Source organism: Empidonax traillii, unplaced genomic scaffold, assembly GCF_003031625.1.
Source record: "Empidonax traillii isolate 1590-97213 ecotype Southwest subspecies unplaced genomic scaffold, ASM303162v1 scaffold554:size495636, whole genome shotgun sequence".
NCBI classification, from domain to species: Eukaryota; Metazoa; Chordata; class Aves; order Passeriformes; family Tyrannidae; genus Empidonax; species Empidonax traillii.
In genome coordinates this window covers 386718-408621 of record NW_020955747.1, presented here as the reverse complement: position 1 = coordinate 408621, position 21904 = coordinate 386718, and the positions used below count along the sequence as shown (strand labels likewise).

At 58.3% G+C, this 21904-nt stretch overlaps 1 protein-coding gene across 1 annotated transcript in view; it reads left to right on the top strand.

The window, feature by feature from the left end:
- Positions 1-21670, top strand: part of SNED1 (sushi, nidogen and EGF like domains 1) — a 22417-nt gene extending 747 nt beyond the window's left edge. The window contains exons 2-34 of the mRNA XM_027897674.1: positions 7-81; positions 3038-3325; positions 3795-3935; positions 4627-4789; positions 5732-5857; positions 5980-6093; positions 6852-6965; positions 7209-7322; positions 7445-7561; positions 7819-7944; positions 8214-8318; positions 8750-8863; positions 8997-9113; positions 9552-9668; positions 9747-9863; positions 10094-10207; positions 10288-10461; positions 10636-10749; positions 11594-11707; positions 12097-12210; positions 12292-12405; positions 12997-13293; positions 15351-15534; positions 15621-15733; positions 16234-16512; positions 16894-17038; positions 17341-17423; positions 18179-18265; positions 18465-18581; positions 19050-19137; positions 19727-19810; positions 20026-20064; positions 20428-21670. Of these exons, the coding sequence (XP_027753475.1) occupies positions 7-81; positions 3038-3325; positions 3795-3935; positions 4627-4789; positions 5732-5857; positions 5980-6093; positions 6852-6965; positions 7209-7322; positions 7445-7561; positions 7819-7944; positions 8214-8318; positions 8750-8863; positions 8997-9113; positions 9552-9668; positions 9747-9863; positions 10094-10207; positions 10288-10461; positions 10636-10749; positions 11594-11707; positions 12097-12210; positions 12292-12405; positions 12997-13293; positions 15351-15534; positions 15621-15733; positions 16234-16512; positions 16894-17038; positions 17341-17423; positions 18179-18265; positions 18465-18581; positions 19050-19137; positions 19727-19810; positions 20026-20062 (4206 nt within the window). The 3' untranslated portion in view covers positions 20063-20064; positions 20428-21670. The remainder of the gene's footprint in view (positions 1-6; positions 82-3037; positions 3326-3794; positions 3936-4626; positions 4790-5731; positions 5858-5979; positions 6094-6851; positions 6966-7208; positions 7323-7444; positions 7562-7818; positions 7945-8213; positions 8319-8749; positions 8864-8996; positions 9114-9551; positions 9669-9746; positions 9864-10093; positions 10208-10287; positions 10462-10635; positions 10750-11593; positions 11708-12096; positions 12211-12291; positions 12406-12996; positions 13294-15350; positions 15535-15620; positions 15734-16233; positions 16513-16893; positions 17039-17340; positions 17424-18178; positions 18266-18464; positions 18582-19049; positions 19138-19726; positions 19811-20025; positions 20065-20427) is intronic.
- The last annotated feature ends 234 nt before the right edge of the window (positions 21671-21904 follow it).

Sequence of the window (21904 nt, the reverse complement as noted above, 5' to 3'; positions counted from 1 at the left end):
AAGCAGGACGACGGTGGCTCCGAGCTCCGGCCTCTCTCCATCCCCTTCCCCTTCTTTGGTGCGGGGCACACTGGCCTCTATGTGAGTAATTTCGGCTTATTTCTTATTTCCTCGTGTTTCCTCCGATTCACTCCCTCTTGTTTCCTCCTATTTGCTCCCTCTTATTTGTTTCCTCCTATACCGTCTTATTCCCTGTCTCCTATTTATTTTCTCCTCTTCCTCTCCTCTTCCCTGTCCTGCTCGGATGAATCTGAGTTTCCTTAAGGGCCATCAGATGGTCCCCGCTTAACTGGAAGCATCAGAGGAACTAGCAGTGTGCCAAGGGTGATGCGGTGGGCCCCGGGCTTGGGAAGCAGGCTGGACCCCTGGCTCAGTGCGGGGGGGTCCCCAGCGAGAGTCCTGGCCCTGCTGTGCTGGGAATCCTGGGCAAAGCGCTCAGCTGCAGTTAGGAGCCTGCACTTATCCCTAGCTGGAGCCAGCAGTACCTGCATACCCACACCTTGTGGGCCTGGCCTGGTGACATGCTGGGGGATCCCAGCAGCAGGGATCCCTGGACACATCTGGTGGGCAAGAGCTTGGAGTCGGTGTGTTGCAGCCCCAGCACGGTGGTCCCTGGCTGGTGGCCCTTGGGGGTGATGGTGGGGCTCTGAGTGTGATGCAGAATAAACGTGCCCGCCCTTTGGGCTGCCCGTTTGGCACATTCCACTCCCTTACCTGTGTCCACTGGGCTCCTGGGACTACTGGTGACATACTTCCTTGCAGCCCCCAATCCACCTGGAGGGAACTGTGGCCAGAGGGCTTGAGTCACACCTGGCCCGTCATATCCCCCGCAACTCATATCCCCCCCGTTGGGCAGAGGGGCAACTCTGAGTAGCTGGCTGTCCGTGGAGTCTTTTGGGTGGTACTGCCTTGTGTCCTGGAGTGAGATCTGGACTCTCCACTGCAGTTGCCACCTGGCACAGTGAATCCTCCAGCTTCCTGGTCCATTCTCCCTGGTTTGCTCTGGACTGATTGATGATCCAGACCCAGCTGATGGAGGAGAGGGCTAAGCATCACCTTGGTGCCATCCTGCAGCTGGGGTCATGTACTGTCCCACTGCCTTGGCTCAGCACAGGGTGTGTTTGGTCCTACCTGGTAGTGTTTTTCCCCTGTAGTGTTTTTCCCCTGATCAGAGTGCCAGCCCTGCCATGGAATGGGAGGGACCTGGGCTTGGGGTGTGGACCACCGTGGGCGGATAAAAGAGGTTGGGGAAAGCCAGGTGATGTGATGATTGTCCTATACAGGATCCACAGTGCGGCTCTAGGTCTTGGAGAGGCTGCAGGGGTCAGAGGGCAGTACATTCCCTTTCCCTGAGCCAAGCCCTCCCTGGCTCTGCAGAGAGCCAGCTTGCCTGCCCCCATCGTGGGAGTCCATGTGGCAGGGGCTCTCCTGCCCAAGGGAGCTGCTTTCTGGGGGGACTGGAACAGGGCTGGGCTCACCTGGAAATCTCTGTCCTCGAGGGCTGTCTCCACCCCCTTCTCTTTCACAAAACCCAGCAACAACAAAAAAAGCCCTTCTTGGCTCTGGTTCTCTCCCATCTTGCTTTAATCAAGGGAAGAATGTTCCTCTGCAGACACAGTGGGGTTACGGAGGCTTTGGGAAAACAGAATCCTCTTTCCCTTAGTCACAGTGAGGACTGCCCAGTGTTTGAATGGAGGGGCTGAGGAACCCTCCTGGGGAACCGGGGACCTTCCCTAGGGGCTGCACAAGGCCATCACAGCTCAGCCCTGGCCCCCTGCCTGGGTGTGCTGGCAGCTGTGGTGAAGGCATGCTGGCTTCCCCATGGCTCCTGGGGATGCTGGCTCCTGGCTCCTTGTCAGCCTATGAGTGTGACACCGGTGCCTGCCCTGCGTGCTAAAGCTGCTCTCGCCACTTAGGAGCCTCTTGCCTGCACTATGCCCCCCTTTCTCACCCTGCAGCCTGGGGGCTTGCCAGAGGCAGACATTGTACACTGGAGAGCTTGGCTGGGGGCTGTATGCTCCTGCCTGTCCCGCTGTCACTTGAGGGCTGGGGGATGGAAAAGCTGGGAGCTGCCTGCCCTTCTGAACCTGGCAGAGTGCTGGCAGGGTTTCCTTCTGGGAATCTGAGAGCTCAGGGTGAGAGCATTTCCCTTTGATCCCTGCCCCCTCACAGCCTCTTCAGGCAGGCAGGGTATTTCTTCTGCTTCCTCACTCCTGCTGCATCTGCAAGCCTTGAGGCAGCACTGCACGCAGCAGCATCCACTATTTCCAGCTTCCTTACCTGGGCTGAGAGCGGCCTCTGCCATGCATCCTTGGGCCAACCATAACTGCCCCAGTTAATTAGTGCCGGGGAACAGCTTGGAGTATCTCACCCCGGGGGTCTGCTGTCCCCCACTTTAATGAGAGCAGCCTGCTGGAGCACTGAGGGCTTTGCGTGGGGTGGTGGCCCTTGATCACCTGGGGACCACAAGCCCCATGGCTCACTCAGAATGCTGTGCGTACCAGTGGATGGATTGCTGCCCAGCAAGGCTCCACACATCCTGGGCCAGTGCCCACATGGCTCAGGCACAACCCCCCCTGCCAGGAGGGTCACAGTGGTGCCCGGCTGCAGACCCCAGCCCCCTGGTCTGCATGTGAGCTGTGAGAGCAGGGAGTGAGCTTGGCCCCTCACCCCGGCCGAGAGCACTGCCACGAGATGGCCCCGTGCACTGGGCACTGTTTGTTTAAAGTGCCGGGCTCCTGCAGTTTTCGCAGCTGTTCCCTTTCCTCTGGCCCGAAGAACAGGGCTCGGTTTGTTCAGGCCGTTGCCTGCAGCTGCGCTCCAGCAAGCAGGCGGCCGGGGTGGGGGACTGCGGGTGTTGTGGGTGCCGGGACACGTCTCGTCTCTACTTCTAAGGACAGGAAGGGGAAGTGCTCCAATATTTGTGGAAAGGGGAGAGGGAGAGAAAGGTGAAATGGAAAGCACCTCTAAAACACGGATTCCTACCGGCAGCGGGAGTCAACTGTGACCATCCGTTTCTTTTCCTCCCTCTCCATAGGTAAACAACAACGGGATCATCTCATTCCTGAAGGAGGTCTCCCAGTTCACACCGGTGGCCTTCCCCATCTCCAAGGACCGGCGTGTCGTTGCTGCTTTCTGGGCAGACGTGGATAACCGGCGGGCAGGCGAGGTGTATTACCGAGAGAGCACCGAGCAGCCCATCTTGGAGAGAGCAAGCAGGGACATTGCTCAGTATTTCCCTGAGTTCCCTGGATTTTCTGCACAGTGGGTCTTCATCGCCACCTGGTACCGAGTCACCTTCTTCGGGGGCAGCTCATTTTCGCCAGTGAGTAACTGGGGTGAAGCAGCCACCCCAGGTCCATGCCTTCCATGGTGGTGTGGCTCCTGCCACATGTGTCACAGAGCTGGAAGCAGGGCTAAGTTGACCACGATGGCTCCATCCGCAGTACATTGCTGTGACAGAGCAGTGGTGGGCTGGCAATACCAACCCTCCTCTTTGTGCCACGTGGGGGCTTAATGTCACCAGCAGCCACCTTCTTGTGCAGCAGCGAGGTGCTATTTTCCTTCCAGGTGCCCGATGTCCATATTTCCCCCCATTTTCCTGGGAGGAGAAGCAAGATCTTCTGGCTGGTGATCACAGCGAATTAAGATTAAAAATAATTAAACTCAAGTGCCTATTCTCACAGGGGAGGACTGCGGTCAAAGAAACAGCCCTTTGCAGAATGTTCCTTCCGTCACTGTGTTTTCTGATCAGTTCATCTTCCCTCACTGCTTTCTTACCCTCACTGCTGCAGGTAAACACTTTCCAGATCGTCCTCATAACGGATGGCAAGCTCTCCTTCACCATCTTCAACTATGAGTCCATCACCTGGACGACGGGTATGCACGCCAGCAGTGGGGGGGACTTTGCCGGGCTTGGTGGCATCGCGGCACAGGTAAGCGGCGAACATGGCCCCTGGGGCTCCTTGGTAGCACATCTGCCCTGCGAGCTCATGGCTCCTGGTGGTGGAAAACCTGCCCCTGCTTTTTTTTTTTCCTTTCCCCCCCCCCTTCCCTCTTCAGAGTTCTTAAATATCTGTGTGTGCCCTGGCTCCCAAAGCTGAGACCATACAGGGGGCTTTGTTATCCTGAAACCACAGGTCTTTGCCTTGGCTGCTGCCTCATAGTCCCTTTTCCTTCCTAACCTCAGCCTTTAAGAGCAGCTGCCACAGCCAGCATAGCTTTTGCTTGTATTTTTATTTCTTCCGTGTGTGTGTTATGTTTAAGGGAAAAAAAGCCAACACCCACACCCGCAAAAACCCCAATACCCACTTGGATGTGTGAATTTACCAACAGTTGATCTGTGCTTGGCTCCCTGCCTGCCAGCCTGCAGCAGGCAGGGTGCTGCGGGTGGAGGGGAAGTGGATGGGATTTGAGTGCTGGGGGAGAAACTAAACAAGCTTGGCAGCCACTTCAGCCTGTGGTCCCAGCATGTGGCCAGGGCTGAGCGCTGGCCGGTGGCATGTGGAAGGGAACAGTTGGTCCGAGCAGTGCCACCAGTGGCGCTGAGTGGCGGGAGAGAAGAGTCCAGTTGCCTTCCCCCATGCACTAGTGATGTCTCTTTACCCTCTGCCCTTGTCCTCCCAGGCAGGTTTTAACGCTGGTGATGGAAAGCGCTACTTCAACATCCCTGGATCCCGCACTGATGACATCGCTGACGTGGAGATGACGACAAATGTGGGTATCCCCGGGCGCTGGGTGTTCAGAATCGATGATGCCCAGGTGCAAGTGGGGGGCTGCAGCAATACAAGTAAGAGGACAGCAGTTAGGTTTACTTAACTCCCAACCCAACCCCGCACTGTTCTCCAGCCCCATCTTTCCCTGCCTCAACCCCCACCTCCGCGGGGTGGAAGAGATGTCTCAAAGGGCTTTGGGGGGAGAGGGGAGGCAGCCACGGGAGGGACTGTCTTCAGCACTGACCATGGCTTGGGATGGCACCTGTGGGTGCCCTGGGACTGGGAAGGGGCTGGGAGAACAAATGGGGAGGGGAGGAAGATTTCTGAGACTAAAAGATCCTGTGGGGAGTGATGAGGGAGGCTGGGGAGGAGGTGATGCACACAGGTGGGACCCCACCAGCCCGCTGTCAGACAGGGCATGAGGGGCCATCACCCCTGGGGAGTGCACATGTCTGTCAGTCACAGGAGGCTGGGCTGAGCCATGTGGAGGGCTGCTCAGTGCCAGCCTGCCACGTGGGGCCAGGTTGCCGTGGTCTGGGCCACAGTCCCCACCCCAGGGGTCAGGGGTCCTGACATTTCCCCCATGGAGCTGCTGGCCTCCAGTTCCTTATCACCACTCCCCTTGGCCATTTTTTCCCACACGTGATCTGCGTGTCTTGTGTTATCAGTGGATTTGCTGTACATGGGCTGTCCTGTCCCCTTTCTCTCTGCCCTGGGTGTGTAAGGCCGTGTCCATGTCCCTCCAGCCAGTGAGGCAAACCACGTGCAGCCTCTCCCCCTTGCACAGGAGGAATAAAACTGCTTCCTGTAGGAGGAATAAACCCCTTCCTGTCTCAGGGGAACCCTTGAGGAGCAGACCCTGCCCCACCATCAGGCAGGCAGCCCTGTGGGCTTCCTGAGCACCCCAGAGAGCTGGGTGGGTGCAGGCACAGACCCTGGCACTGGTGTGGCTGGAAGGCGGCGGGTGAGCCCTGTTAGGGCAGGGGCTGATGGAGGGGCACTGCCTGTCCCCACAGCCTCTGTCTGCCTGACACTGCGGCCCTGTCTGAATGGGGGGAAGTGTATTGAGGACTGCATCACAGGGAACCCCTCCTACACGTGCTCCTGCCTGGCCGGCTTTACTGGGAAGAGGTGCCATGTTGGTGAGTGCTTGGCTGCAGGGAGCAGGTCTTGCTCCTCCTGTCATTGCTGCGTGCTGGCAGTCTGTGTGTCCTTGCTGTGCCCCTGCCCTGAGTTCCTGTCCCCATCTGGGGCTCTGTTTCAGATGTGGATGAGTGTCTCTCCCACCCGTGTCAGAATGGAGCCACCTGCCTCAATGGTGCCGGCAGCTTCACCTGCAGGTGCCCACCAGGCTTCAGAGGCAACAACTGCGAGACCGGTGAGCAGTGCAGCATTTGCAGAGACCCCAGGCTTGGGGGGCACTACTGCTCCTGGGGAGGGCTCTTCAGACCAGAGCTCCTGCAGTAGCTGCTGAGCTCGAGCAGTTTGTGACAGCCAGTTTGGATTTCAGCTTGCTGCAGGCAAAGGAAGCTTTTCTCTGGCCATGAGCCCTTCCTGCTGCTGACTCTTCTGAGGGCTTGGCTCAACACTGCCGCCAGCACTCTCCTTCCACCACGCCTTTAGTGAGAAAAGCGGTGGTCAGTGCTCAAACAGAAGCTCTGCAGGCCCTGCTTTTGCAGGTGATGCTCTGGTCCCAAGCCCTTCGAAGCTGGTGGGGACCCTCCCAGTCCCTGGCAGGGGCCATGGTGACTGGTTTCCCCCGCTTCTGCCCTCTACCTGCCTGTGGAAGTGCCGCCAAAGCATTTGGCTCCAGCAAGCTGCCATGCTAGTGGAGAAGGCGGGAAGGGAGTTGACTTTTGGGAAAGGGAGAGAGGGAGAAATGCCCAGCGCATTATACTGACATCCAGGAGGTACAGGGGGCTGAAAGAGCTGAGCTGCCTGAGGAAGGGTTTTGGGGACAGTCAGACTGAGGACATGGCCACTGTCTCCTGACAGAAGGTGCGCTGGTGGCTCTGAAGTGTGCTCTCTGCTTGGCCCTGGTATCACCATGTGTGTAGAGGGTGCCACTTGCTGGTCCTGCACTGAGGTTAACATCCTCCCTCTTTTTTTTTTTTTTTTTTTGGTGTTCCTCTGCAGCAGAATCACCCTGTGAGAATAGGGTGTGCCAGAATGGTGGGAGATGCGAGGTGGTGAACAGGACAGCAGCATGCTTGTGCCAGCCAGGGTTCACAGGGGTGGACTGCCAAACAGGTGGGTGGCAGGAGCAGGTACGGAGTGGAGATGGTGACATTTCACACCATGGCAAGCTGCCTTCCCACCCAACTTCACTCCTGGACATAGTTTCGGGAGGGGAACACTCAGAATTGCCAGTGGCTTGGATGTTTTTCCATCTGTTGCCTTTGCTCTCCCAAGCATCATCTGGGCTGGGAGGCACTGGATAAGCTGGCTGTGCCCACACATGACCTGACCATCTCTTCTGGCTTCCCTTTGCAGAGGTGAATGAGTGCGAGTCCAGCCCGTGCCTGAATGGTGGGCACTGCGTTGACCTGGTTGATAACTACACCTGTGTATGCCTGGAGCCCTTTGTGGGACAGCGCTGCGAGATAGGTGCCTGCACCCCCAGTTGACCCATACCAGGGACTGTGTCCCCTGTGTTCTGCTGGCCATTGTGGCCCCGTCCTGGGCCTGAGTTCTCCTCATCACTCACTCCTTTGCTTTCCCTTTCCCAGATTCGTCTTCCTGCGAGGACCGGAGCTGCCAGAACCGGCAGACGTGCAACTACATCCGCCCCGGCCGCTATATCTGCACCTGCTCCCCGGGTTATTACGGCAACAACTGCCAGTATGGTGCGTGGAGTTGCGCCTTGACCGGCCTGGCATGGGAGCTGCAATCAGGGGAGCCGGGCGGGAAGGGGCAAATGCTGCGAAGGGGCTGTGTCAGTCATAGGCACTGCTGGAACTGGTGGGCAGCATGTGCGGAGGGGCCGTGGTGCTGCCAGGAGGGAACCCCCTCCAGTGAGGCTGCTTGGCTGTGCTGGGGCCTCCAGCGGGACCCCCAGCACAGAAGGTGGACCCCTCTGACTCAGGCTCCCCATTCCTTGCAGGTGGGCCCCGCATGCCTGGAGCCTGCCTCTCCCACCCCTGCCAAAACGCGGGCAGCTGCCTGGAGACTGAGCAGGGTTATGTCTGCGAGTGCCAGGAGGGCTACACTGGACAGGACTGTCGAGACCGTGAGTACCAACCGAGGAGTCTTGCTAGTGGGGTTTAGGATCTCAAGGGGAGCCTTCATCCTCCTGAGAGGGAGAAGCGGCAGGTCCAGAGAGCCTGTTCAGAACAGCGGGTTTGTCCTGCTGAATGAGGCTGTGTCTGTATGTCTGGGGGCCTTAGGGCTACTGCCCACCTGAGCTTCTCCTGTGGTTGGCATCTGGCAAGGCCGCTTGTCTGTCCCGGCTCTACAAGAAGGAGAGATCCTGGGAAGCTCCTATCTCCTCTCTTGCAGAGCTCTCTGAGGGCTGTGAATGTCGCAATGGGGGCAGTTGTCTGGAGGGGAACGTCACCATCTGCCAGTGCCCTCCTGGTTTTTTTGGTCTCCTCTGTGAATTTGGTAAGTGGAAGCTTCTTGCTCACTGTGCTTTTTCACTCGGGAATGCTTGAACCAGGCAGGCTGTGGGCAAGCAAGGAGAAACTGCCCATGCCTGAGACTAGCATAGTGCCAGGGGCACACAGTGAATTTGAGCCTGGAAATATGTCCCATGGTGAGATGGCAATGTTTCCATCTCTGTCAGTCCCCCTTGAGCCGTGCCTCTCCCAGTCTCTGCCCCAGTCCAGCTCCCATGAATGGGGAGGGAGTCGCAGCTTTTGTGTGTTCCCTCTCCAAAGGCATCCAGGCTGGACATTGCCACTTGCACTGTCTGTACCATGGGGTGTAGAATGTCCCATCTCATTGGACCCTGAAAAGTTAGGAAACCCCTGTTTACATCTGGGTGTCCTCCTGCCACTGGCTGAGGAAGGCTGGCGCTGACCGTGTGTTTGCAGAAGTCACCACGACACCGTGCAACATGAACACGCAGTGCCCCGATGGCGGGTACTGCATGGAGTATGGCGGGAGCTACCTCTGCGTCTGCCACACCGACTACGGCACCAATCACAGTAAGGCTCGTCCCTGGGGATGCGAGAGCAGCCCTGGGGTGGGGGTGAGCAGGGAGCACCGTCAGCAGTGGGAGAGCCGCCCTTGTGTCCCTGGCCATATGTCCTCAGTAAAGCCCCGTGTTTGGCTTTGTAGCGATGCCGTCCCCCTGCGACTCAGAGCCCTGCCTGAATGGGGGATCCTGCAAGGTTCACGATGACTCGTACATCTGCGAGTGTCCTCAAGGCTTCCTTGGCGTGCACTGCGAGAAAGGTACCCGCACAGTGTTCCCCGTGGCCCCAGCACCTGGCAGGGGGTGGGAGAAAAGCTTAGACCTTTCTGGGAAATGAGCAGTGGCTTGCAGAGCTGGACGTTGGTGTGGGTTATCTCATCCCATCCTGCAGGGTAGATGAGCATTGTATGGCACCCAACAGTTGCAGCAGCTGATACAGTTGTTTCCTGTACAACACCATCAGTGTTGGAGGTTTTTTCCATGCCTGAGCTTCTGCCTTTGGGAGCAGCTGCCAGTCTCTGGCTTGATGTGCCTGCATGATATGCCCCAAGGGCCCGTCATGAGTCTGCACGGGCGTAATTTTGGTGGTGTTGGTGGGCCCAGGATGCACTCAGCTTTCCTGCAGTGAGGGGTTTGGTGGGGTGCTGGCGGGAGGCAGTGGCTCCGGGTGACCACCACTCTCGGCACTCTCTCTACAGCCAAGCCTCGGCTCTGCAGCACAGGGCCCTGCCGCAATGGGGGCACCTGCAGGGAGGCGGATGGCGAGTACCACTGCACCTGCCCATACCGCTTCACCGGCAAGCACTGCGAGATCGGTACGGCCCCCCAGCTCCCCTGCGGGGATGAGAGGCGGCGGCTGGCCCACTAGGCTCATGCCTGCCCTGTGCCCCCAGGTAAGCCAGACCCCTGTGCCTCGGGGCCCTGCCAGAACGGGGGCACCTGCTTCCACTACATCGGCAAGTACAAGTGCGACTGTCCCCCGGGCTACACCGGACGGCACTGCGAGATTGGTAGGTGTGAGGAGGGAGTGCAGGTGCTGGCGGCTGCCGGGGGGAATTGACGGGCCTGACAGCCATGATACCAGCAAGCAAACCTTGCTGCTTGCTTTAAGCCCCCTTCCCTGTCATTTGAAGTTCTGCAACTCTTCCTTATGCCCTGCTGCAAGGGGAAGGGGGCTGGCTCTGGTTTCTGAGCTCTGCCAGCTCTGCAGCAGCTGTTTTTTGCTCCGTTTTTCTTCCAGTGCCCTCCCCATGCTTCCTTAGCCCCTGTGAGAATGGAGCTACCTGTGAGGACCTTGGTGGGGGCTATGCTTGCACCTGCCCCATGGGCTATGTAGGGAAGCACTGCCAGTCTGGTAAGGGTCTTGAGCTTCCCCTTCCAGCTGGGGACTTGGGGTGCCTGTGGGGGCCACACTCATCTCCTGTCTCTTGCTAGAGGTCGACTGTGGCATCCCCAGCGATGTGAAGCACGCCCAGGCCTCTTTCAACTCCACCAAGGTGGGCTCACTGGCTGAATATCAGTGTGAGCTGGGTTACACCCTCAGTCAGCACAACCACCCCCGTGTCTGCCACATCCCAGGTGTCTGGAGTGACCCCCCCAAATGTGATGGTGAGGAGTGCTTGGGAGTGGACAAGCCCTGAGGCACCATCCCAGTGGGCCATGGTCACAGCTGTGGTTTGGTGACCCCAGGACATGTACTCCAGTTGTCCCCTGCCCCCCCAGGGAACCCTGCCCTGTGCTCACGTCTCTCAACTTGTCTCTCCCATGCCCAAATACCTGCAGAGATCGACGAGTGCCAGTCCCAGCCCTGCCTGAATGGTGGCCAGTGCAAGGACCGTGTTGCTGCATTCCTGTGCCTGTGTGAGCCAGGTTACACTGGGCACCACTGCGAGTTGGGTAAGAGACCGTGCCAGGCATGCTCCAGGACTGTCAGTCCCTTCCACATACCCCAGCCCTTGGGAAACCCCAGTGAGTTGTGAACTCCATGGCCAGGAGCTAAGCTAGCTGCTCTTGTGTGTGCTTGGATCAGCCTGAGGCAAGGGCTCTTCTCCCAGGGCTTCTGAACAGCCGTGGGATTTACCAGTGGAGAGACACTGCTCCTGGTTGGGCAGAGGAACAGGCAGGACTGTGGGGGCATGAGTGCTATGTCCCTCTCTAACAGATGCTGTGTGGGCATTTCTGTTGCTGGCAGGGCAATGACTTCTGCGTATGTTTAGGCCAAACAGAGTAGCTCCAGATCTTGGGACCTGGATGGGAAGTTCCCTGTGTGGCTTCAAAGCTCTCAACCACAAAACGGAGCAAAAAGCAGCTTGAGGTCACATGTATTTGACTGTGCTCCCATGTATGCTTGTCACTGTGGTTGCATGTGCATCTGGTTGAAGGGGATGATGGGCAACACAGTGGGTGGTGACTTCCAGCTCAGCTCCCTGGGGCCTGGGCAGAGTTCAGTGTTGAAGGTGGGCTACCTGTCAGGGGTTAGATGAGGGGACATGCCACAGACCTCCTGTTGGATCTCTTGGTGCAGCCCCACACTGCCAGTTGTGTCCCTGAGGGAATGTTCCCGTGCCACGTGCCTGCTGCAGGGGCAGGTGTGAGCCAGTAGCAGGGATGTTCCTGGCCCCTGGGACCCAAGTGTCATGGGGAGGGTCCATGCCTGTTGAAGAAGCGCTGCCTCCCTGAGCCCTGTCCCCAGCCAGCAGCTGTCTCAGTGCTGAGCTGGTGTCTTTCTGCTGGTCCCCAGATGTTGACGAGTGCCAGTCGGAGCCCTGCAAGAACAGCGGGACCTGCCAGGACCTCCCCGGGTCTTTTGCTTGCTACTGCCCTGAGGGCTTCCTGGGGACCCAGTGTGAGACAGGTAGGGACTCTGCCTTCCCGAGGCAATGGGAGGCTGCACTCTGGGCACTGGGACATGGCCAGTACCAAGACCAGCTGGTCATTGTTTTGGACACCTTGACCCCAAGCCATCACTCACTGTTTCACCTCCTTGCCTGCGGTTTTGGGGGCAGAACTGAAAGTGTTCTGATGGGGAAGTATGGACCCCCTTTCCAATGTGTACACCCCTGCTAAGGGATGTGGCCACCACAGTGCTTGGAGGGGATTCAGTGTCCAACTCAGATGTGCCAAACCCTGGGCTACACCTCTGCCCTGCTTCCCCCTCGGGGTCGGTTGGCATCGCTTGCCCATGGGAGCTGCCTGCTGGCAGGCCAAGGGCCTTGCTCACTGTTGGCCTCCTCTCACCTCCAGAAGTGGACGCCTGTGAGTCAGACCCTTGTCAAAATGGAGGGCACTGTGAAAGCTACGGGGGCTCCTACCTCTGTGTGTGCCCAGAAGGTTTCTTCGGCTACCACTGTGAGACAGGTGAGGCAGGCAGGGCAGTGCAGGGCGGCTGCGGGGCCAGTGGCACTGCTGACACTGCTGAACCCGGCACCTCTCCCACAGCCAGTGACCCGTGCTTCTCCAACCCCTGTGGGAGCAGAGGCTACTGCCTGCCCAGCAATGGCACCCACAGCTGCACCTGCAAAGTCAGCTACACAGGCAAGAGCTGCGAAAAAGGTAAAGGCCCTCAGAAGCGGCAGCAGGATGTGGCGTGGGCTTGACGCCAGCCCGGCAGTGCCTACCATCCACAAGGGGCTCAACGTCCGGGACCAGCAGCACTCCTTGAGGCAGACAGGGCTGGGGTCTCGTCTTGGGGGGGGCAGCCTGTGCCCCACTAATGCAGTGGGTGCGTGCTGGCATGCTGAATTGCTGCCACAGGCGCTGGGCTTGGCACCAGGATGCTAGGGACAAGTTTCCCCTGCAGCAATGTCAATCCCTCAGATGCCCTCAGGAGGGGAGGCCGAGGTGTTCGAGGGAAACCTCCTGACACTGACCTTCCCAGGACGCCTCGCCCTGTCCCACAGTGGCAAGCTCTTGACCAGGGAGTGGTGCCAGGGAGTGATGCCAGGGAGTACTCCTAGCACCCTGGCTCCTCCCATGCCCACCGGGCCAGGGTTGCCTTGTGCCCCCAGACCCCCTGCCAGGTGTGCCAAGGGAGACAAGTGACAGCCCTGTCCTCCCTCACTGCTCTGCCGCTCACTGCTGGGGTCTGTTCTGTAAAGATTCATGGCATTACCTTTCCCCTTTGCTTTTGCTCACACCCTGAAGAATTGCTGCCACCAACCTCATTAAAGGTGGAAAGGGTGGAGGACACTGGTGTGTTGATTTCTTGGCACCCACCTGAGGACGCAGCCGCCAGGCAACTCATTGACGGCTACGCCGTGACGTACGTATCCCTCGACGGCTCTTACCGCAGGACAGATTTTGTGGACCGAAGTCGTTCTGCCCACCAATTGCGGGCACTAACCTCCGGCAGAGCCTACAATATTTCTGTCTTTTCAGTCAAACGCAACGTGAACAACAAGAATGATATCAGCAGGCCCGTCATGCTCACCACGCGCACTAGTGAGTAGCGTCCCTGGGGGGATCACGGTCGTGCAGCCCCCGCAGGTGCCAGGGCTTGTGCTGCCACCTCCAGCCTGCTGCCAGCTCCAGCGTGGTGTCAAACCTTGTGGGTTTGCTGGTGCAGATCCTCAAATCCAGCCAGGGGCCTCTGGAAGGTGCTCGGCACAGAGAATTGCTGTTCTCTTTGCTGTGAGTAAAAGGGGATGGACCCCCTGTGGCTCACCCTGTCCAGGGGCTGTAAGGGAGCTGGCAGCGGGGACTGCTTCTGGCTCCTGTTTATCAGGACCAGGCTGTGCTGCTCCTGGTCACTGCCCAGGGTAGCATTGACCCCTTGAGCTGCTTGGCTGAGCTGGAGAAGCCCCCAGGCAAGGTGGACAGTGGGGCTTGTGTGATCTCTGCCAACAATGAGCACTGTGAGCGAGTCACTCTGCCGTGGCAGTGGGCTTGGTGTGGGGATGTGTGAGGGCAGAGGCTGACGGGGACCTCTACTCCCATGGGCACAGTGATGCAGGCAGAGCAGCTGTGATCCTGCATTCTAGGGATTGTAGAAATCAAGGGCAAGCAGGGTGGAGGGAATTAGGAAAGATGTTCTCTGAGGAGAGGAGGATGGTAGTGGGCCTGTGAGCCACATCCCCCACAGGGGGCTGAGACCAAGTGAAGCACAGGGGAGGAGATAGCAGCATGGTGCTGGGCACAGCATCTTGTGGGGCCTCCAGCTAGGGCTGGATGCTGGTTGGTCAGTGGGAGCCGGGCTTGGGATGGCCCCTTGAGTGTGCCATGGGCTTAGCAGTCACTAGCAGTGTTCCCCAGGGCTCAGTTTTGAGGCCAGTCCTGTTTAACATCTGTATTGATGATCTGGATGTGAGGATTGAGTGCACCCTCAGTGGATTTGCAGACTGGCACCAGGCAGGGTGGGAGTGTTGATCTGCTGGAGGGTAGGAAGGCTCTGCAGAGAAACCTGGACAGACTCGATTATTGGGCCAAGGACAACTGCATGAGGTTCTACAAGACCAAGTGCTGGGTCTTGCACTTGGGTCACAACAAGCCCCTGCAATGCTCCAGGCTTAGGGGGGAGTGGCTCGAGAGCTGCTCTGCAGGAAGGGAGTTGGAGGTGCTGGTTGACAGCAGGCTCAGTATGAGCCAACAGTGTGCCCAGGTGGCCAAGAAGGCCATTGGCTTGTGTCAGTATCTTGGCTTGTATCAGCAATAGTGTAGCCAGCAGGACTAAAGCAGTGACCATCCCCATGTACTCAGCATTGGTGAGGCTGTATTGTGTTCAGTTTTGGGTCCTTCACTTCAGGAAGGACATTGAGATGTTGGAGCATGCCCAGAGAAGGTCAACAAGACTCATGAAGGGTCTAGAAAATATGCCTTAAGAGGAATGACTGAGGGACCTGGGTTTGTTAGTCTCAAAGAGGAGGCTTGGGGGGCACCTCATTGCTCTCTACAACTCCCTGAAAGGAGGTTGTAGTGAGGTGGGGTCTGGTCTCTTCTTCCATGCCTCTCACTGTGTAAGAGGGCAAGAGGAAATGGCTTTAAGCTGAAACGGGAGATTCAGATTAGATATTAGAAAAAAAATTTGTCACTGTTAGAGGGGTCAGGCATTGGAATAGGTTGTCCAGAGAAGTGGTAGAGTGATCACCCCGGGGGTGTTCAAGAGGCACCTGAATCTGGCGCTGGGTGATGTGGTTTAGGGGTAGTGCTGGGTGGATGGTTGGACTGGGTGATCTTCCAACCCTGATGATTCTATGATTAGGACCAAGCCTGGGCACTATGGCCCCTTTGGAGCTTGTGATGACACGCTGGGGCCAGAGTGGGACAGCCTCAGGAGTGCCTCAGGTGGCACAAGGCCCTGTGGGCAGGCAGATGGATGTGCCTTCCCCCCTGCCTTGAGGCGGTGAGGATGGGAGAGCATGAGTTCAGCAGGACAGGTGGCGCTGAGCGGCTCCACTGGGGAAGCTGATCCAGAGGTGCAGGCAGGATCCCCCCTGGGGGCACATGGGGAAGGGATGGGGTGACCCATAATGACCACAGCCCTCTCCGCTTGCTCCGGCCAGGACCGCGTCCGGTGGAAGGCTTTGAGATCACAAATGTGACAGCCAGTGCCATCACAGTGCAGTGGGCCCTCCACCGGCTCCAGCACTCCACTGTCAGTAGGGTGAGGGTCTCCATCCACCAACTGGGGGACCTGGCAGGCCGCACCGTGGAGCTGAACAGCAGCGTGGCCAAATACACCTTCCTGTGAGTGAGGCAGTGGTGGGTGCCAGGGCATTGGCCCCCCAGGCTGCCCTGCTTACCCCTTCCCACCCTACCTTTCTCTTCCACAGGGACCTGCAGCCAGGAGAGAGATACATCGTCCATGTCACGACACTGAGCGGTCTGGGGACCGAAGACCACCCCTCAGAGAGCCTGTCCACAGCCCCTTTTCATGTGTGGACGAGTGAGTGGGGTTGCCTTTGCCACCCTGGATTGGTAGGCGCAGGGGCTTGGCAGGAAAGCTGTGGGGAGGGGAAGGTGTGGGAGCTGCCAGGCTGCCAGCACAGCAGGCAGGAGGTGTGCAGGCAACTCTGGTAACGGCAGGAAAGGTAGTGGCATGTCCTCCCCTGCCAGATGTTGTTCACTGTCTGAGACCAGCATGAGCTCAGCCCCATGCAGCACCCACGTGGGCCAGATTCATCCCCTGCTGTCCAACAGCTAGAGGGCAAGGGCAGACTTGTGTGCCAGGGTGCAGTGAAGCTCTGCCTGTCTTGGCAGGGACCCAGTGCTGCACATCCCCTCCCAGTGCATCCCATGGCTGGAGCAGAGCTCAGGGCTGGTCTGGGCAGTGCCTGGCAACCTGGGGCCCTGGTACACTCGTAAGGTGGTGTGAGCAAGTGGGGCAATGGCCATTCAAGGATACCAGCTCTGACCATTTTCTTTCCCACCCCCTGCCTGCCACAGGGCCTCTTCCCCCGCAAAACCTCACCAGCTCACATGTCACTGCCACTTCTGTGTCCATGGCGTGGGAGCAGCCGCCCGCCGGCACCATGGAGGGGTACATCATCAACGTCACCACTGCTCAGAGTGTCAAGAGCCGCTACGTGCCTAACGGAAAACTCGTGTCCTACACGGTGCGGGACCTGCAGCCTGGGCAGCGGTACCGCCTGTCCGTGACAGCTGTGCAGAACACGGAGCAAGGCCAGCTGCACAGCGAGCCCGTCCACCTCTACATCACCACCTGTGAGTGCTTGCGGGTCTCTGCTGGATTGCTGCAGCACGAGGGAGGCAATGGGATGACAGGGAAGCAGGCTGTGGGGGGGAAACCAGCCTACCAACAGAGAGCCCTTGCACTGGGTGTCTGCAGCAGGCTGTGGGGACAGAATAGAAGTCCACTGGAAAGAGACATGGGGGTTGCAGGATGCTGCCTCTGTTAGTGAAGGGCAGATGCAGAGCAACAGCTTGGTGATGGGCACTTGTAGCCCCAGGGTATGCAGAGTGTCACCAGACAGCCCTAAATGGCAGCCTGGGATGGGATGGGATGGGATGATGGGACTGGCTAGGAGGTGGGTTGCTGTGCTGGTTCATGCTGCTACCCACTAAGCCTCACCCTTTGGTCTGTAGTGCAGAGGGATGTGGCTCCAGAGAGACGGTGGAGCCAAGCTGGGCACCCCCGGGTTCTGCGCAACAGGCTGCCCCCAGCTTTCCTGCCTGAGCTCCGCTTGCTAGCAGATCATGACACAGCTGAGGAGCCCTCGCCAGCCCCCAGGTAGGCACTGCTCCAGCACTCCTGGCTCTTCTACTAGCACTTGGCCCAAGCACTGGGCTGAGCCAGCCCCTTTTCCCATGTCCAGATGTCTGCAGGGTTGAGCTGTGCTCCTGCTGGAGCGCAGCTCTTGCCCCCCCGCTGGGGTCCTAAGCCAGGCAGACCCTTGCTCTGTGAGCAGGTCCCCTGCAGGACTTGCACATAGCCTGATGTCACCAGTGTTTGCTTTACCTAGCTGTCATGAACCCCAGCACGAGGCCTGGGGCACCCACAGTGCCCTGTACCCTTACTCTCTCCTCTCACAGGTTCACTGAGCTGGTGGATGGCAGGGGGAGAATCAGCGCCAGGTTTGGCCCTGTGCTGGGAAAATCCATCACTGTGAAGACACGTAAGTGCTCCGTTACCTTTCTGTCCTGATCCTGTTATCCAGTGGCATCTCCTGCACCTTCCCCCAGGATAAAGTGGCAGCTGGGCGGGCTGCTGTAGGGCTGAGGGAGCCACAGAGGAAGGTGGAGCTGTCTCACCAAGCCCTGGGCAGGCAAACATCTGCCCTGCTTGCTAGACCCCTGCCAGGGAAGAGGGGTGACTCACAGCCAGTAGGGGAGCCCAGAGAGTGACCCTCACGGATGGGAGGCAATACTGACTGTGGCATGGCTTCCCAGGCAGTGGCCTCACAGCCCTCCAGCACAGCCCCTGCCTGCCCAGCAGCCTCAATCCCCACTGCCAGTAACAACCTCACACCCGAGGAGGGCACCTGGGTGAGAAACCCCTCAATAGTCCAGCCCTAACACCCCATTTTCCATCCCCAGAAGATAAGGGGCACAAGTGCCAGCCCAAGATACTCTAGCAGGCTGGGGAACCCCATGCCATGGGGTGGGGAAGGAGCCTGGCACACTTGCCTGAGGGCAATCCCGGGCTTGCTGCACATCCTGGCTCTGCGTCTGCAGGACTCTGTGTCCCACAGCCCTCCAGGAGGGGTGAGGGGATCCCCCCAGTTCTAGGGATGCCAACTGTGAAGGGCTAAAGCAGTGCCTCAGGCCTGACCAGTGTCCCTGTACCGCGGGCAGGCTGGATACCCTTGGAGGGGCTGCCTTTGGGTCTGGCTTTGGCCCAGAGGTGACGTTTGGCCATCTTGTTGTCCAGAGCCAGAGGCTCCAGTGAAGCTGGAGAACACGGAGGTGTCCAGCCGGGACAGTCTGGCACTGCAGCTGCATGAGGCGAAGAGCAAGAGTAAGTCCCGGGGGAGACCCACAGCAGCATGGACCCAGCCCTGGCCCCACAGGCAGGGTGCTCAGCACCAGCCTCCCTTCCCTGGGGGCATGGCATGTGTCCCTGCCCACCATCTCTCCCTGGGAGCATCCTGGCATGCTGGGGGCTTGTTAGGGCTGCACTGTGGTCCCAGGGTCTAACGGCCAGGCGTGTTTTGCAGGGGAGGGGCGGAACTGCTCCACAAATCCCTGCAGGAATGGAGGCACCTGCACCAGAGATGCCGAGTCCTACCACTGTGCCTGTCGCCCAGGGTTCAAGGGCCGGCTCTGCCAGCTGGGTGAGTGCCAGGCTGTGCCAGAAGACCAAGCTCCCTCCTGCAACGCCAGGCTGGTGGCTGTCCATCATGAGTTCCCCAGGATGTAGATCACCCGGCACACCATGTCAGCACCCAGGGCCTCCCACCACACCTAAGGTCTATTAGAGATCAGTGTCGTGCTGGCAGCTGGGAGAGAGGCTGCTCTTGGCAGTTTGGGGAGATGTGAGAGTGCAGGTCTGCTCCCCACTCTTGGCTGAGCTCTCCGCCTCTGTCTGGGAAGGCCAGGCCCCTGCCTTGCCCACGGAGTTGCCTATGCACTGTGAGGCTGGGGACTCCACTTCTCGTGGTGGGTCACCTCTGTTGAGCCCAGCCCTCCAGCACAGCCAAGGAGAAGCCAGGCAGGCCTCACCAGCCCCTTGCCGTGGGGCACAGGCAGGCAGGACCAGGGATGGGCTCACTGATAGCTCCCCTCTCCTATTCCCCAAGCAGCCTGCAAGAAGGTGCCACACTCGTGCACGCGGCTGTACTCGGAAACCAAGTCATTCCCAGTGTGGGAAGGAGGCACCTGCCACTACCTGTGAGTACTGCCTGCAGGTTGTGCTCCCCCCTTCACCCTGTGCTCTGAGCTGGGGATGTCTCCCCATGGCTTGGCTTTGAGGAAGGGAGAGCAAGTGTAAGGCCGTCTCCAATCCCAGCTGGCAGCTGCCCCCTCCCCAGTGCAGGGTATGCAGACTGTCATGCCCCTGTGGCTACCCCTCAACAGCATTTCAGGGCAGGGTGTTGCTGAAGCAAAAGCTCTGTAATGGTGTTACCCCTCCCATGGCAGCAAGGTTGGATTTGGTGTGCGTGACCCCCAAACAGCAGCAGATCCCACTCAGCTCCTGTTGCCTCTCCATGTACAACCAGAGGGCTGGGGGAGCCCTGCTGCAATGCCAGGGCATGGGAGGCTCTGTTGTCACCCCCTGTCTCCTTGTGATGGAAGCAAAAAGGCCTGGCTGTGTGGGGATCAGCCCTCGGGCACACCAGGCCTGAGCCCCATTCCTGCCAAGGATGGCTACTGCAGCCTGGAAGGAAATAGGGAAACACCCAGACTCTACCTCAGCACTCACAGAAGTAAATCTTGTCCCTGTTGTTCCCTACATGTCACCCCTCCACTGTGTGTGCAGGTACAGGAGAGTCTACAAGGTACACCAGGACGTCTGCTACAAGGAGAGCTGTGAGAGCAGTGGTTCTGAGAGGACAACCAGCAGGTACAGCCAGCAGCAGCACGCTGAGCATGCCAGCCTTCCTATGACCCTGGACAGGAGGATGCAGCTGGCAGGTGGTCCCCACCATGCATGGGCACACTCAGGCTGGGGTGGATTGGGAGAGGGGTGCAGGCATGACTGAGACTCGGATGACAGTGCTGCAAGCAGTGTCTTGCAGGGGCACAGGGCTGATGGTGCTCTCCTCCCTTCTCTTCCAGAAAACCAAGCAACAGTCACACACTGAAGAAGCCATAGAAGTAAGTACCTGCTCCATCCCTCCTCAGCCACAGGCATGGGCAGTTCTTGTACATGAAGTCGGGGATGTGGAAGGGTGGAGGCTGGGGCACACCCGTAGCTCACACCCCCCGTGTTGAGGAGGTGTGAGGGCTTGTGGCTGAGGGCTCCTGGTTGTGTCTGGGCAGAAGGCAATGTTCTGCTTTCCCCTGGCTCTGCAGCTTCATGAACAAGAGATTCCTGCACAGGTGGAAGCTGGAGCCCTGGAGAGGGCAGGTCCCCTTCTCCCAGCCCAAGATGGGCGCACAGGGTGGGAAGAGGCAGCTGCGGGGCTTTTGGGGGATTCTGCACACCAGCTTAATTTTTCTCCTCCTCCTCCTCCACAGGGTTTAAAGCAGTAGAAGCTTCATCTTTCCACATCTAAGGGCTTTTTGAACACCAGGAAGATCAGATCTGCTCACTGCATTGAACACAGCAGGGGCACCTTCCTGCCTAGTGTTAGCCTCTCCCTCTCCTCCAGCCTGTTAGGCAGCCAGGTCAGCAGACCGGGCAGTGCTCCCTTCCCCCTGCCAGCCCAGCACTGCCTTTGCTGGTTTGCCTCCCTCCGGCCGCCTCTCTGCCCCTGAGGAGCTGAGCACCAGTACCCCCCAAGGGCCCAGCCCTGCTCAGGCCCCCCAGCCACTCTGCACAAGCGATGGGCTCCCCGCTCCACTCAGGGATCAGCCCAGTAACTTGCCAACAGCATCTGCACCAACCTGTTTTCGTAATCCAAGGTTATAAATTACCTATAACCCTCAAATAAAACGGTTTAATGCAGAGCAAAAAGCCTTAGCCATCAACTGAAACATGGCCCCCAAAAATCTGCTCGGAGGAAACGTTCCAGTCTCTCTAGATGAGTAAAAAATGGTGAGCAGCTCCGAGCAGCGAGGCGAGCATGGACAGTGAAGGCACATTTCTGTTTCCTCTGCTCTAGTAGGGGAAACTGATGCAGCTTCTTCTGCCTGCCTTTTTTCTTTGCTTTGTAAACAATCCCTGGTTTTAACCAAATTTCCAGCTCAAACCCCAATAGAGCACCTAGAAAGAATTTTAAAAGTGATCTCTAGGTGAAGTCTGTCAGCTGAGGCATGCCACTGCCACCACACCACCACAGGGCCCAGCAGAGGCTTGGTGACAATGCCAACCCCACATGTCATTCCCCTGTGCTACTTCCAGCGTTTACCTTCCCTGTGGCACCAGTGCTGTGGAGTGTGTGGAGGAGAGAACCAGCACACAGCACTGTGGCAGGGCAGGCAAAGAAAGAGTGTAGTTTAGAAACGTTCCTAGTTTTTGTGAGTTTGTATGACAACACTAGTTAAACATAGATTTGTGTATTAATGTACACAGTGTATATTATAAATTAATACATACCAGAGATATATCGCAGTTATGGTATAGAGCATTATGTCCCCAGCAGCGTGGGGTTATCCCAGGGGCGAGGCCCTCCCCTCCCATCTCGCATCACTGAACTCTATAGCTCAGCCATACGTCTCAAGTGGCGGCCTGGAAGTTGCTCTTGGAGCAGGACAGGCCTAGGAGTTTCAATGCTCCTGGCATCACCCTCTTCCTGCCAGGAGCAGTGTAATAATAGTACTCAGCAGAGACAAGGTAAAGCCTTGGCCCCTTGGCCAGCATGATGCTGTGCTCCTCCACTGCCTCTATCTCTCATCCCAGAGGAGAGACATGTTTTGTATTCCTCCAAGACTGTCTGGTCCTGCTTCAGCTACATGGCAAGCACAGCAGCACTACCTCCCCAGGGCAGGAGAGGAAGCCTGGGACGAGCAGGGCAAGGAGGAACCCAGGCCAGCCTCTGTTCTCTGTGAGGGA